This window comes from Helicoverpa armigera, chromosome 28 (genome assembly GCF_030705265.1).
Source record: "Helicoverpa armigera isolate CAAS_96S chromosome 28, ASM3070526v1, whole genome shotgun sequence".
Lineage (NCBI taxonomy): Eukaryota > Metazoa > Arthropoda > Insecta > Lepidoptera > Noctuidae > Helicoverpa > Helicoverpa armigera.
In genome coordinates, this window is record NC_087147.1 from 4553683 (window position 1) to 4568087 (window position 14405).

At 35.1% G+C, this 14405-nt stretch overlaps 1 protein-coding gene across 1 annotated transcript; it reads right to left on the reverse strand.

The window, feature by feature from the left end:
* Positions 1–928: 928 nt before the first annotated feature.
* Positions 929–9331, reverse strand: LOC110381360 (uncharacterized). Its single transcript, XM_064042475.1, has 19 exons — positions 8395–9331; positions 7845–7898; positions 7532–7639; positions 7419–7445; positions 7307–7333; positions 6496–6522; positions 6144–6170; positions 6021–6047; positions 4664–4690; positions 4457–4483; positions 4172–4198; positions 4062–4088; positions 3626–3652; positions 3268–3294; positions 2892–2918; positions 2770–2796; positions 2634–2660; positions 2479–2505; positions 929–1954 (listed from the first exon to the last, which is right to left on the reverse strand). Exons 1-19 carry the CDS (start codon positions 9310–9312, stop codon positions 1274–1276), a joined length of 2166 nt encoding a protein of 721 aa, XP_063898545.1. The 5' UTR covers positions 9313–9331; the 3' UTR covers positions 929–1273.
* Between the last annotated feature and the right edge of the window lie 5074 nt (positions 9332–14405).

The window sequence follows — 14405 nt, forward strand, 5'->3', positions numbered from 1 at the left end:
TACCTATTATATCACAGAGAATTATAAAAAGAGGCCAGTGTCTGTAAGTTATTCCTTAAATTCACGATTAACTAATCATAAATAATTTCACTAGCCCTAAGGTACAGAATATTTAATTTAGTTTTTTCAAGTGCCCAAAAGGCGCTCAATAGATACTATATTCCACGTGAATTATTCCACATTTTTCCTTCACTTACATAAAAAGATATGACCTCTACAAGTCCAAGAGTTTCTCTCTAATATGATAAAACTTATTTTTGTCCTTTGATGTATGTAGGTATCAAAAATGTCAGAAAAGGTTCAAGTGGAGATACTTTTCGGCTTTTGCATATTAAAGTACTTTAGTAAAGGCTAAAGAACTATAAGAGCTCTGCCTCGTTAGGACGCCAATGGCGACGTCGCCGACTACGTATCCAAGCAGTTAATATTGAAATGTATGGTACCTAACTCACTTGGCGACGGATTGACAGCGTCACCAAATTGGCAGCGTGGCCACGAGCTACAGTTCTCTACGTGGCTTCTGGATACTCTGGCAGCTTGGCGACGATGCCACGGTTGCCACTATAATACTAATGTACTTGAATTTATTAGTCTTAGAGTACTGTACACACTGCAAACTTTTGGTCGGCCGATAGTTCGTTTGGGCTCATAAATCAGTATGATGATGAATGGTAGTACGCACATTACAAAGATGAGGTATTTTAGTAGGTATCAGATCGACTGACAGCTTTGATCGGAATCAAGATTTCCTTTAAAAAAATATTTTTGCCAACTATCGTTTTTTGCCGGCCGACTGTTTGCAATGTGCTCTTAGGCCGAATGTCCAGGCAGCTGACTATCGGCCTAGACAATTGCTTGAAACTAGTTATTTTGTATACTTAGGCAAAGAAAAACAATGACTTAAAAAAGATTTACATATTTATTGCACTAATATTATGAAGGCGAAAGTTTGTAAGTGTGAGTGCGTTTCTTACGTCTTAAGAAACATATATTATATAGGTAGTTTAATATTATGAGCTACTTCTTACTTAGGTGCGGGAACTAGCTCTCTTGGGACGCGATAAAAACCAAGGGCAAAAGTTAGTACTTTATAATATTCAGATAGCTTCTTACAACAAGATTTATAAGTTCATACTTTAAAGTCCATCCAAACTTGTATTTTTTGTAAATTGTATTTGTAAATCTTCTCTAAATTAGCGCCCAAGATACTGGCTTTACCTAGTTACAATATAACATGTAATATTTGGGAAATAAAAACTCTTATTCTAAATTCTTAATCAAAGTGTCTCAATAAGGAACTAGCTCCTAACTCTCCTAGTTCAAATTTAATATAATCTGCCAATCTATCATTAACATGTATTCCTATAGAATAATCTACTTTCGTTTTCCCATCTTTCGGTTCTGCGTTAGGAGTAAAATTTATTGATACACCTTTATCTTCTTTTATTTTTCTATGTTTATTTTTTTTGGTGTTGCCATTTTGGTTCTTGTTGCCATAGTAACCATCATTAGGATCATCAACAGGTGGGATCTTATTAGAATCTTTCGGTTGGTGGTGTTTTTTCTTTCCTTTACTCTTTTCTGTTTGGTCGATAGTGTTTTTGTTGCCATAGTAACAGTCATTAGGATCATCAAGAGATGGGACCTTCATGGGGTCTGTTGGTTGCTGGTGTTTTATTTTCTTTCCTTTACTCTTTTCTGTTTGGTCGATAGTGTTCTTGTTGCCATAGTAACCGTCATTAGGATCATCAACAGGTGGGTTAATGGGATTTGTTGGTTTGTGGTGTTTTATTTTCTTTCCTTTACTCTTTTCTGTTTCGTCAATAAGGTTCTTGTTGCCATAGTAACCATCGTCTGAGTCTGCTTCATGTGGAGTCTTGTCGGAGTGGCCTTTATCCTCTTCAGGACTAACAGTTTGCTCATTCACATTAGTGTGACAGTTTTTGCCTTTGCACTGCAATAAAATGTACGGAATTAATGTAATTATTAGCTGTATCAAAGAGGGAACTTCTTCCCATAAGAAAGAGAGCCGAAGCCCCACAAAATATTTATTTAATTCTAGTTTTCAGTATTTGTTGTTATAGCGGCAACAATAATAGATCATCTGTGAAAATTTCAGCTCTCTAACTATCACGGTTCATGAGATACAGCCTGGTGACAGACGGACGGACGGACAAAGGAGCGAAAACAAGAGGGTCCCGTTTTACCCTTTGGGTACGGAACCCTAAAAAGGAGGGTAATGTGACTTAAATTAGTGAAACTCATGATTACAAAATAAGTTTCACAAGACAATTTTAAGATTTGATTATATTTTTTTTTAACAAGGAATGTTTCTTTTATAATCGTTAGTTTGATCACAATATCACAATAGCTGTCGGAAAAAGTTTAAAGAGAAACAGCTGTGATGTTTAGAATAAAAAACAGTTTGTTTGGAAAAATATAAAATATGTAAGTATTAAAAGGTATAAGTTTACGTACATTTGATATGCATTTATCCCCGAGGCACTGTAGATCAATATGATAATGTTGTTAAAAAGGACATAATATATGGTTAGATGTAAATATACACCAGATACCTAAGGACTTAGTATAAAGTCCTCGTTTCAATGCTCATAATTTAAATTGAAACTTACTGCAGCGAGGCAACTTTTTCCTTCGCACTGAAAACCGATAAAAATAAGTATTTAACTTGCGATGGAATACTAGGTTTTTAATTTAATGTAGGTACAATATATTTTAATAGATTAAATATACAAAATTCTAACTTACCGAAGCAGTGCAGTTGGCTCCAAAACACTGAAATATTACATAAATAAATATAAGTTTGAAATATAAAGCAATATATGAGAATTCCATATATTGAATTATAAATTAACAAAAATATATCTTACTTGGGCCACACATCTTTTCCCTGTACACTGCAATAAAGTAAAAGTAAAACTGAAAAAACTTAAATACAAACTTAGTAGAAAGTGAGAATAGGTTTGTCTATCTATCTGGCTTTCACATACACAGTATAAAATAATTTTAACTATAAAGGCACTTAGGTACTACTAAGGCCCATTTACACCGAAAACATAAGCGTCTGTTTTTCTGAAAATAAGGTAAACAGCTTTTAAAATTGAGCATAAAAAATTATAAAATGTAAACAGTTGTTTAAAATAAAATGACGTTTGTGTTGTCGATGAAAATGGGCATATGTGGAATAAAATATTATTGTTATTGCATAAAGAAATTAATTCACGTCATATATATATATAATTTTACCTTTGCATTTACTAATTCGCCATTAGCCTGTTAAAAAAATATAATTTAGGATTATTCTTGAGTACCTTTCTATAGTAAGTATATACAAGCATAACTGTCGGTTTTGTGCCATCATTTCATTATTTCAAATTGTCTCACAAGGGTTTGGTTTCAGTCCCACTTTCGGGACTTCATAGTACCGTGGTCTGGGGGAGACATACAAAATAATACACCTACTATCCAGAGCTATACCAGATGCTAGATCTATACCAGAGCTTGCTCATTTCTAGCTCAAATGTTTTTGGGAATGCTAGTAACACACATGGCAAATATTTCTTAATTATGGTACTACACTATAAATGAATTAATTTGATCTTACAGAAGCCATGCATTCATCCTTTGTACACTGGAATAAAATTAAAAAATATTTTATTAAATCTCATCATAAATGTCGTATAATTATGGAGATACAAATTGTCTCATTGGTTAAGTATCATATCATATCAATACTGCTGGGCTCAAGGTCTCGGGTTCGATTCCCGGCTTAGGCCGAAATCGCTTTGTGGGTTTTAGAAACTTTCACAAAACATCCCGGAGTATGGTAGTTGGCTGCGTTATGCCCCCGTGCCTTTGAGGGCACGTAAAGCAAGCGTCCTCGAATGCTACTCAGTAGCAGTCGTTACAATTCCACGTCAGAGGCCGTCAGGCGGATTTGAGAAAGCTCTGACACTAGGATTTGTCAAGTGATTAAACCTGCAGCTCACTCGATAAGGAAGATGATTGAAATAAAGGTAAGATGTTAATAATATACTTACTATTGTTTGTGATGCCCGTCCTTGGGACTGTAAGAATTAAATAAAAATAAATATATCAGTAACAACGAGTAAAGGATATTTAATCAAATATATAAAAAAAAAACACTTACAATAGCATGGCATGCTTTGCCTTCGCACTAAAAGAGATGAACAAACATGCTTCATATTACTTGGACTTTTGAAATCGTATATAATAATAACTTATAGATATATAACTTAGAAACTTTTTGCAAGCTTTTAGTCACCCCATCATTTGGTCATGCTTATAAGTCATGGAAATAAAGGGTAGTGAGCATATTACAACGATTTGATATCAACCGACTAAAAATGGTCATTGCTGTAATATTAAATTGTGTTTCACAAAGTTTTTCCTTTATATGCATAGTTTTACTTACTTTTCCAAAGCAAATAGGGCCTTCACACTGTAAAAGTAATACTTTTTAGTATGTTTTTATGCCACGTATTTAAATGGTTTGTGTTGAATTTGTGTGAATTTTGAATCAGTATACAAATTGGTGTTTGTTATTAAGGAAATCAGGTGTAAGTATTATAAATACTGGATTAAATAAGAGACTGGAATTAAAAAGAAAATGATACGTTACCGCTGAAATACACTGTTTGTGGACGCACTGAAAAAATAATATATTCATAAATAAAAAATAAGTAGTTTTCGGACTCTCTGAAATAACCTAAGTTAAGTTTTTTCAAAACTGCAACTCGTATCAAAACCTGGTTTGGACTGCGGTTTTTACAAAATGTTGTATCTAAGTGAATGTCGGGAAATAAAAAACATGACACAACAAATGGGTTTATTACCATATTATGCAGGGGTTAAAATGAACTCACATGGGCACTTTATAATACGAGTTAGGACTTAGGAGTTAGGACTTACATTGAGACTTATAACATGAATTAATCAAGGAGACGAGGAAGTGTGATTGTTCACAATCTAGGCCAAGTAAAGCCAGAGGAAACACCTAGTATAGCCTTACCAACAAACATTGTGGATAAACTTCACAATAGGTACAACGATAGTCTATTGCATTAGTTCGTGTGACGTGTTATAACTGCATCTAACCAGATACGACCGGTGTAAACTAGTTATGAGTAGGTTACATATGCGAGACACTTTTGTAGGACTGTCTCTTTATTCAAAACGAGACAAATTTTTACTTGATTTATTTGGAAGGGAATAAAATAAAGTTTACTTTTTGAAATAACTAATATATTGTTAATATAATCTTCTCATTTATCGACGTCAGATAGAAAGCCTTTTCTTATAAGGAAAATAGAATTTGTTTTACATGAGAGCCGATCGCGATTAAATACTAAATGTAATGTTATCTAGAAAGAGAATTCAAAGATGTTGCTTATTGCCTAGAACTATACCGTTTCTGAGCTTATTTGATTGAAATAGCCTTTTTGTCTGTTGTATTTATATTTTATTCGAGTCCTGTGGTTTTACACAGAAGTCATGGTCTTCCTACCTTTGTACAACCTATGCGGTTTAAACCAATTAGCAGGACATATGTCAATCTGTCTCCATTTTATTGTAACACGAGGTTACACTACTAATTAAATGAATTTATGTACAAAACACGTGTCAATGATATATTAGTAGTTGTTTTACGCGGTTTTCATTAAATTATGTTATATTGCAATTGGTTAAAACAGCCTTTGTGAAGGGTATCGGGTTGCCTGGGTAACTGGGTTGAGGAGGTCAGATAGGCAGTCGCTCAGTGTAAATTGTATTCGGTTAGACTGGAAGCCGAGCTTTACATAATTGGAAAAGGCTTGATGATGATGATTGGAGACTCAGTATATTGATCGACAATTTATTAAAATTGCATCCATAGACTTTGTTGAGTTTTAAGTAAGTTTTCAGTTTTTTTGTTTTAATCACTGCAACTTAGAATAAGTTTGAAATTATAACCGCTTTTAAATGAATGATGTACTTACCACAGCATGACAAAGTTGTCCAGTACACTACAATAAAAAAATATATATTAGTATGAAAATATCCCACACTTATTTATCTTAAACATATCAAATAAAAATAGCTTATTTTCATTATTAACTTACCAAAGCCGCTGAATCTTGCCCTTTGGTCTGAAACACACAAAAATTAGAAAATGAAATTCAAAGTCAAGTGAATAATAAATGTTTACAATTCTTATTTGTCTGATGTCATTTGAACATCTTTGGCAGTCGCAAACAGTCTTACCAAGGGGTATTGGGTTGCCCGGGTAACTGGGTAGAGAAGCTCAGATAGGCAGTCGCTTCTTGTAAAGCACTGGTACTCAGCTGTATCTGGTTAGACTGGAAGCCGACCCCAACATAGTTGGGAAAAGGCTATGCAGCTGATCAATTATTCCTCATCTTCCTCTCTTTTATTCGCATTTCATGACAATGATTTTTAAAGAATTGTACATACGAAAGCGCTGCAAGATTCTGCGCTGCACTGAAATTAATAATATCAAGTTAGTATACATTACATGTATTCTAACTTAGTATACATTACATGTATTCTAACTTAGGGCCCTTGTTAAGATTGTTTAAGTTAAGAGCACACTGCAGATTAAACAGACGGCCGGCACGGTTAACCATTTTAAAAAATATATTTTTAAAGACAATTTTGATTCCAACCAAAGTTTTCAGTCGGTCTGACACCCGGTTAAAAAATTGATCTTAATAATGTGTGTAGGTACTACCAATTATCTTCAGAATTATTTATGAGACCTAAAAAACTATGGGCTAAAAGTTTGCAGGGTGCATCTACAAGGAGTAAATAACTTGCACATGTTGAGACACATGCATATATTACCTGCATTTTAAAAACGTGCTGGTCCAGCGACTCGCGCATGTACCAAAGCAAAATATCCACCTGCGTGCTCTTGTCACTTGCGCATGTTAACTTGCTCCAGCTACATGCACCGTGTAGATGCACCCTTAGTGCCTACTCAAACGGAACATCCCTACTAATATAATATTATAAATGCGATAGTAACTCTGTCTGTCTGTCTATTACGCTTTCACGTCTAAACCACTGAACTGATTTGAATAAAATTTGGTACAGAGATAGAGTTGACCTTGTGAAAGAACATAGGATAATTTTTATCTCGAACTTTAGAAGAATTCTCTTGGAAACGCGATATAACCGAACTCTATGCGGCCGAAGCTGCGGGCGGAAGCTAGTACGTATTATAAATTCTGGCTTAAAAGTAATATTTGAAAGTTTATCATACCGCTGCTGAACCTTGGCGTCCCTTGCACTGTGATAAAATATAGGTATTGAAATATCATTAGGCAAAACTGTTGACATGTTTCTTTGTGAAAATATATTATGGTTTCACTCACTTTAACTTCACATTTTGAAATGAAACACTGAAAATAATAAATAGCAATGAATTCTTGAATATTTTATTTAAAAATTGATTATTTCTAATTTTTTGCTTGTTTGCTCTAATTACCTTTTTGATACAATTTTTCTTGGGATTCTTATGATTTTCTTTTGAGTCCTGTGGCTTAGTCCTTTTCGAATGTTTTTTCTTCTTTTCAACGCTTGTGCTCTTATCTTCCTAAAAACAAGGTTCATATATTGATCTTCAATTTATAACAACAGTTTTTGAAATCCATTGAAATCTTAGAACAAATTGATTCATTTATTTCAGCTACTGGTTATATTTTAAGAGGTGTTAAAGCTCTGGAAGCTATAACATCTCTTAATTTAATGGGGTTAAAACGAAACTGCACTGCACGGGCACTGATAGAAAGCATACTTACTAAGAAGCTGTCTAACTGTTTTGAAACCATTTCTTTAACTTTCGTTCTCGTTGCCTGTAATCAGTAAAAACGCTGATTTAGACGACATTTTTAGGCTGAGACTTCACCAAAACGGTGCAAAGCGGTGAAGATTCTTAACAGGCAACAGAATTTCTGCGCTTAGAGAAAGACAAAATGCCTAGATAATTAAATTATATTCATCATCATCATCATCATCCCAGCCATAGGACGTCCACTGCTGAACATAGGCCTCCCCCTTAGATCTCCACAGATCCATCCTCACTACGATCGCCAACCCGCCTGCCAAATCTCTCTAATGATAAATTATATTAGTTGCTTTAAAAACTTCTGCGCTCTGCTTTGCTGGTAGGCTAACTTGATTGTTTAGATTGAGAGTTTATAGAATATGATATTCATGATAATAGCAATTAGCAATATTATGATCATTTATATAATGTACAGGATTACAAAAATAACTTGTAAGATAAAGCTTATCTTGATGGTTTACTTTTCAGTTGTTATAAACTTTCGAAATTGTATAAAATCTTACGTTTTGGAAGGTTGCTACATCAAATTCTTTTCTGGGCATCTCAAAGTTAGGGTGATCAATGTCGATTACCATGTCCTCTTCCTGTTCCCGAGCTTTATTTTGTATATTATTGTGATCAGCTGTCTTCCATTTTGGTGCCGTGATCATTGATTTTTTTCCCTTCCAATGAGGAATATCTTTCTTCGCATTATCTGGGCCTTGATTCCTAAGCTCTGAATATTTTTCCTTATAGACAATGTCTTCAGTGGGTTCTCTCCAACGCAGTATTTCTTTCATTGAATTATCCTCTTGCCACATATCGTCATCATAATTTTCGTCTTCCTCAGGTCGGCGTCTTTCACTTTTCTTCAGATATGTATGTTTCCACGCCTCGATGTCCTTCTGTGCGTTATCGGGCTCCCACATGTTTTTATTTTTCCATTTGACGCTAATTGTTTCGTCTGCAACTTGGTTTTCTTCTTGCCATTCTTTAACTTCTTCCCAGGGTACATTTTCTGGCTTTGTTTCTGTCTCTTTTTCTTCTTGGTTTTTGCCATTAGGTTCATTATCTTTTAATAATGTATCCGGGTTCCTTTGTACGTTTTTAGGTTCTGCTATTTTGGGTTTGACCTGTTGTGATTCCTGCGTGTATGGACTCGTTAACAATCCTATAGGTGTAAACTGTTTTAAGTGTTTATGCACTTGCCTAAGTTTCTCCTCTAAGGGCAACGCAGGGATTTCCCTAGTGTTCTTCGATTGTGACCAGTAATCCTTTTCAGGATAAATATTTTTAGTATCACCACTCTTTTTCAAAGCACTCTTTTTTCCAGTCATCCATGGCCAAGCCAATCTGCGTTTTGAATGATGAACTCTAGAAATTACAAAACTGAAATAGAATGATATGAATATAATAGTACTTATTTTATAAAATTTTGTCATTTTGTAACGATGTTTTTACTATGTCATGTTATGAACACTGAATTGATTTTGCTATCTCTTATTTCATGGTATGAAAATTGATTATCTTTGATATCGTATTGTTAATTGCACACTTGATTATAGTTTCCTACACTTATTTTCAACGTACTTAAGTCGCCTTTGAAAAAGCATGTTGCTTGTGAGATGACCTCCGAAGAAATGGGTGAAGAAAATATATGCTGCTGAATCTGTTTCCCCTGAGTTTGTTTCGGCGTTTCTTCTCAGGGATCAGTCAGTTAGGAAATGCCGACCTCAGCGTTCTTAAAATGACGTGTAAAAGTGATGTAATGTCCAACTTGCAAAATAAACGATTTCATTTCATTTCATTTCATTTCAATGGTCGGCCTTTTAATGCAATTTGGATTTAGGACATTAAGATCATCTTTTGGATATAATTTATTTTTGATTTTGGATTATTCAAGAGACTAGTTAATTTATGGATTGAGTAAGCATTTCGTAATTAGAGATTAGATGGAAAAATACTTTCAGATTTAGGAAAATATCTAATGATATTACAAACTACGTTACTTGTCCTGTAATTTTTAGTCTCATGGTAACCCAGCACACTATAATCCGTTCAGTCCTAATAAACGTTTTTATGATAATGTCAAAGACTATTGAAGTAACATCAGTTTGAATATAAAAGCGATGCAGCACGTACGATCCGGTGAACAAAAACACGAAGCACAAAATAACTAGCGGAGATGTCATAATGCAAAATCTCCGAAGACAGTAGCGCGTTAAAAGACGGGTGTTCAGGGGACGAGGAACGTTACTAACTCCAACCTCATACCTAAGTCTTATTTAGATTCTAACCATTTTAAAAAAAAACATAGTCAACAATCAATTGCATTGCACATATAGCGACTTGCCAAGATAAAAAAAAAAACAGTCAATCAAGGCCGATCGTTGAGATATGTATCAAGGAACTCAAACGCCTCGTTAGCTTAATAGTAACTGATTGTACGTTGCTTGTACGATGGGGAGTTTATTGCGCCACTTCTTCCCAGGAAAACACATAGGAAGTGGGCGTTTTGGGGCTGTCTTTTACACATTTTTGACGTTCAAGCATTGCTGTTTTGCAGCCAAGTTTGAATATTGATTTTGAATTTCTTGGTGTACAAGAAGGTGCCTGACCTACCTGATCTTCTTGATGCTTTATTCAATTCAATTTCTTTATTTCAGACTTGTTTACTTAGCATCTCCGCTCATCTTTCCTTCCTCTGCACTAAACGCATAAGCGCTAAGCTTGAAGCGATTCAAGCGATGTAAAGGTGCAATGATATTGTGTTCAATGTGTTGTGCTGTTCGTTAAGTAGTTTGTAATGGTGTGTGCTTCTAGTAAGGAGTTACAGTTCTAACTGTATCGATAGTGAGCAAATCGCGTTAAGTTTATAGTGTACCTACTTGTAAAAAAGTTTAACAGTCGTTAGGTAGTTTAGTAGTCGTCGTACGTGTTTTAGATTTTTTGTGACGCGGCTTCACCCGCATCTCGTCGTAACTATTGCCAGTACCTGGATAATTTATAGCCTATGTTACTCGGAAAGAGTGTAGCTTTCCAAAAATGAACAAAAAAAATTAAATCGGTTCAGTAGTTTCGGAGTCAAACAAACTCACAAAAAAAGTTTCCTCTTTATTACATTAGTGTAGAAGTATATGTAGATATGTACCTATGTAGTATTGGGTAGTACTATTGGTAGTATTGTATTGGGCCAACCACTTTTTTACTATATAAAAGATAGGTCCCTAGTTGAGAAAAGTGGCGAAGAGTTGACTTTTTAAGGACTGTTTTACTTACGCTAAAAGTGATATTTTCAGCCAAGTCTCAATTAATGACTCTTAGGTTTTGAAACACATTAATAAGGTTAAATTAATTAATCAAACTACATAGAGCCGCGTAACCCACTATTTAACCAGCCGGCTACAGGTACAGCATCCACAATTAGCAGTTAGGCAGTTGTTCTCGCGAGATGTCTGTGATCGAGCGATTGACAACAACCTCCCGACGAGGAAATTAAACTGTTAAACTGGAGTCCTGTTTATACGACACGATTTACATACGTCGTGACGGAGTCGTAACGACTTCACGATTTTTTGGATTCTGAAGTTGAAGGTGCAAAACGGAACGAATTTAGGAATCCTTTACAAGAATCTGTAATAAGAAAAGAAAGAAAGAAGATTGAAAAAATTAAACCTTGCATTACTATATGAAACCTCAATTTCGAAATCCGAATTGACCAATTTGGCATGACATGGTCACCCATCCACAGACTGACCTCGGCAAGCGTTGCTTAACTACAAGATAGATCAACTGCGGCTGTAACTTAGTAATTTATATAACATTAAATATTATTCCAAAACATTAAATTCTGTTTAAGATTATGTTTACATTGATTATAAGCCTTAACAACTCAATTCAGATACAAAATTGTTTGAAAAGGCTCTGAGAATTCCCTTAATAGGAATAATAACTAATGCTGCTCAAAATGCAAAATATACGAGTAACTTTGTAATAGAATGTGAAATATTTAGAAGTATCTCTTAAATCTTTTGTGATTTTAAATTATTAAAGTTTTTCTGTAATTAATCTATGCTGAAGAGTTGGATTGTTTGCTTAAATGACCCTCGGAAACTTAGTTTGATTTGAAGAATTTTAGTGTCCGGTCCGTCTTCGAGAAAGGCTATAGGCTGTTTTTAATCCCGTTACCAAGGGTCGCAGGTGAAACCGCTCGCAGGGTCTTGCCACAAGGTGTTTTAAGGAATCTATTTATTAATCGAGATACACGTGTTGAATAGACGAAGACCAGATTTCGATAAATACATTCTAATATCACTACACTGCAAAGTTAGTACGGGATAAAATCAAGGGAAACCACAATCCTGATGAATCAAAACGCTCACAAACAAACACAAGATTACAAGAATCATATTCTGAACAAGAGTCAACTTTTGCAGCTTCCTCATACTAGTCCAATTTATGTCACATAAGGCAACAAACTTGCATTTATGATAGAAACTTTTTTCTTCGTTTATTATATCTGATACAAAAAACTTTATAAAGATGCGAACGGTACGTACAGATGGAAGTTCCCCTAATACTTGAGAAACTTGATGTTTTCCGTGGCGTCACTCGCTTTGTATGAGAGCTTAATCGTTTGGAATCGTTCGAAAAGATATTTTAAAAGAGTTCCAAAAATGGTATAGGTTTGCAGGAGGTACAAATGTGGTTGTTTTTGCTTAAAGTATTATTAATAAAACATAAATGAGCGTCACTTACTATAGAACTTAAAGTCTATCAATGTCTGCCTAGTATCTAAAGTCTGATCTTATTAAGTTAGTTAATAACTTATTGAGTTAGTTAATAACTTATTGAGTTTAAAAGACTTAAAAATGATCGAGCTCGTAAAAATTGTTTCTTATAAATCTATCATGTAAGCACGCATAGCTGTAAATATTGTAAAAATATACACATTTTTTACATACAAACAGACATTTCGACTCCATTTATTATTACAGAAAAACTTTTCCTAAACGCGAGTTCGTTACAGAAGAGTTTTTGTTCTACCCTTAGGAGACGAATTGGTTTCAGTATTCCACAAGGTTCATATAAGAGCAACACACACTGGAAACTTTTAGTCGGCCGACTGTTTGTTCGGGCTGATAAATCAGTATGGAAATGAATGGTAGTACGCACATAACAACTATCTGGTATTTAGCTGGTTTCAGACCAACTAAAAATTTTGATTGAATTCACGATTTTCTTCATCATTTCTCATCTCAGCCATAGGACGTCCACTGCTGAACATAGGCCTCCCCCTTAGATCTCCACAGATACCTGTTGGAGGCGACCTGCATCCAGCGTCTTCCGGCGACCTTTATAAGGTCGTCTGTCCACCTCGTTGGTGGACGTCCTACGCTGCGCTTGCTAGTCCGTGGTCTCCATTCCAGCACTTTTTTACATTAACACATTTTCTTAAATAAATATTATTTCGAACCATCGGGCTACTGTCGGCCGACTGTTTAGTCTTCAGTATACGGGTCCTAAAGAATGGTTTTGACGTGTATATCAATTTAACGTTTTTGCTTACAAGTCTTTGTGAACCTGCCAATATTGTCGCGGAGTTTTGAGCTGTGAATTGGTTTGTAATTGGGATATTATGTAAATAAATATGAACTGAGAAGGTACGGCTTTTGTTGAAGAATAAAGTCGTGTACAGAGTAAGTATTCCAATTTATCCATAGGTATTTTGAATACGCCGTAAGCGAAGGTCGGCACGCTTGTTCAGACTGTACCTATGTCTACACGAACTGAATTATTGTTCCTGGGTACGCGTAACCGACTATGCGAACTTATGTACACCTAGCTTCGACAAGCGACATGGCAAGGCTTAAGACATTATTTTGTGAGAGTGGTTACTTATCCCGAAAGTTAAAGTAGATCTTTTAAGACGCGGGTGAAACCGCTGGCAGAGGCCCGTACCTACAATAATAAAAGTCCTGAAAATAGCGCAAGATATAAGTCTAATTTCTTTGACGTTACAAAATGCAACATACTAACTTGAGTCTTTAGTTTGTTCATTCTAATAATACTACTAAGTAGTAAACATTTTCCTCCTTTATTTATCATCGTATAACATCGTATGGTGTAAAAGCACTCGTCGCATCTCGTCAAAGTGAGCGACAATCAGTGTTAAACGCGAGCAGAGTGGAGTCGCGGCACTGCGCCGAACATTACCTGCGCCGACTTGTACACTCAATCATTTCACTTGTTACTTGTACTTACTTTAATATAAAAGGCTTATATATAATGCCCCTTAACTTTATGTCGATCTCACTTTAAATCTTAAACTGATTCCATCACACTCCACTAAGCTACACTTTGACTGATGCAAGCATGTCGTCTGTTAGGACAGGTCAGCTGAAGCTTGCTATATGTCTCTTTCTTCAAAAATACTTCTCCAGATATGCCCAAGACACTTTGGATGTAATAACGACTTTTGACGCGTTTAAAACCGCAGAGGCTAACATAATAGTTATAGGTTCCACTTTCAATT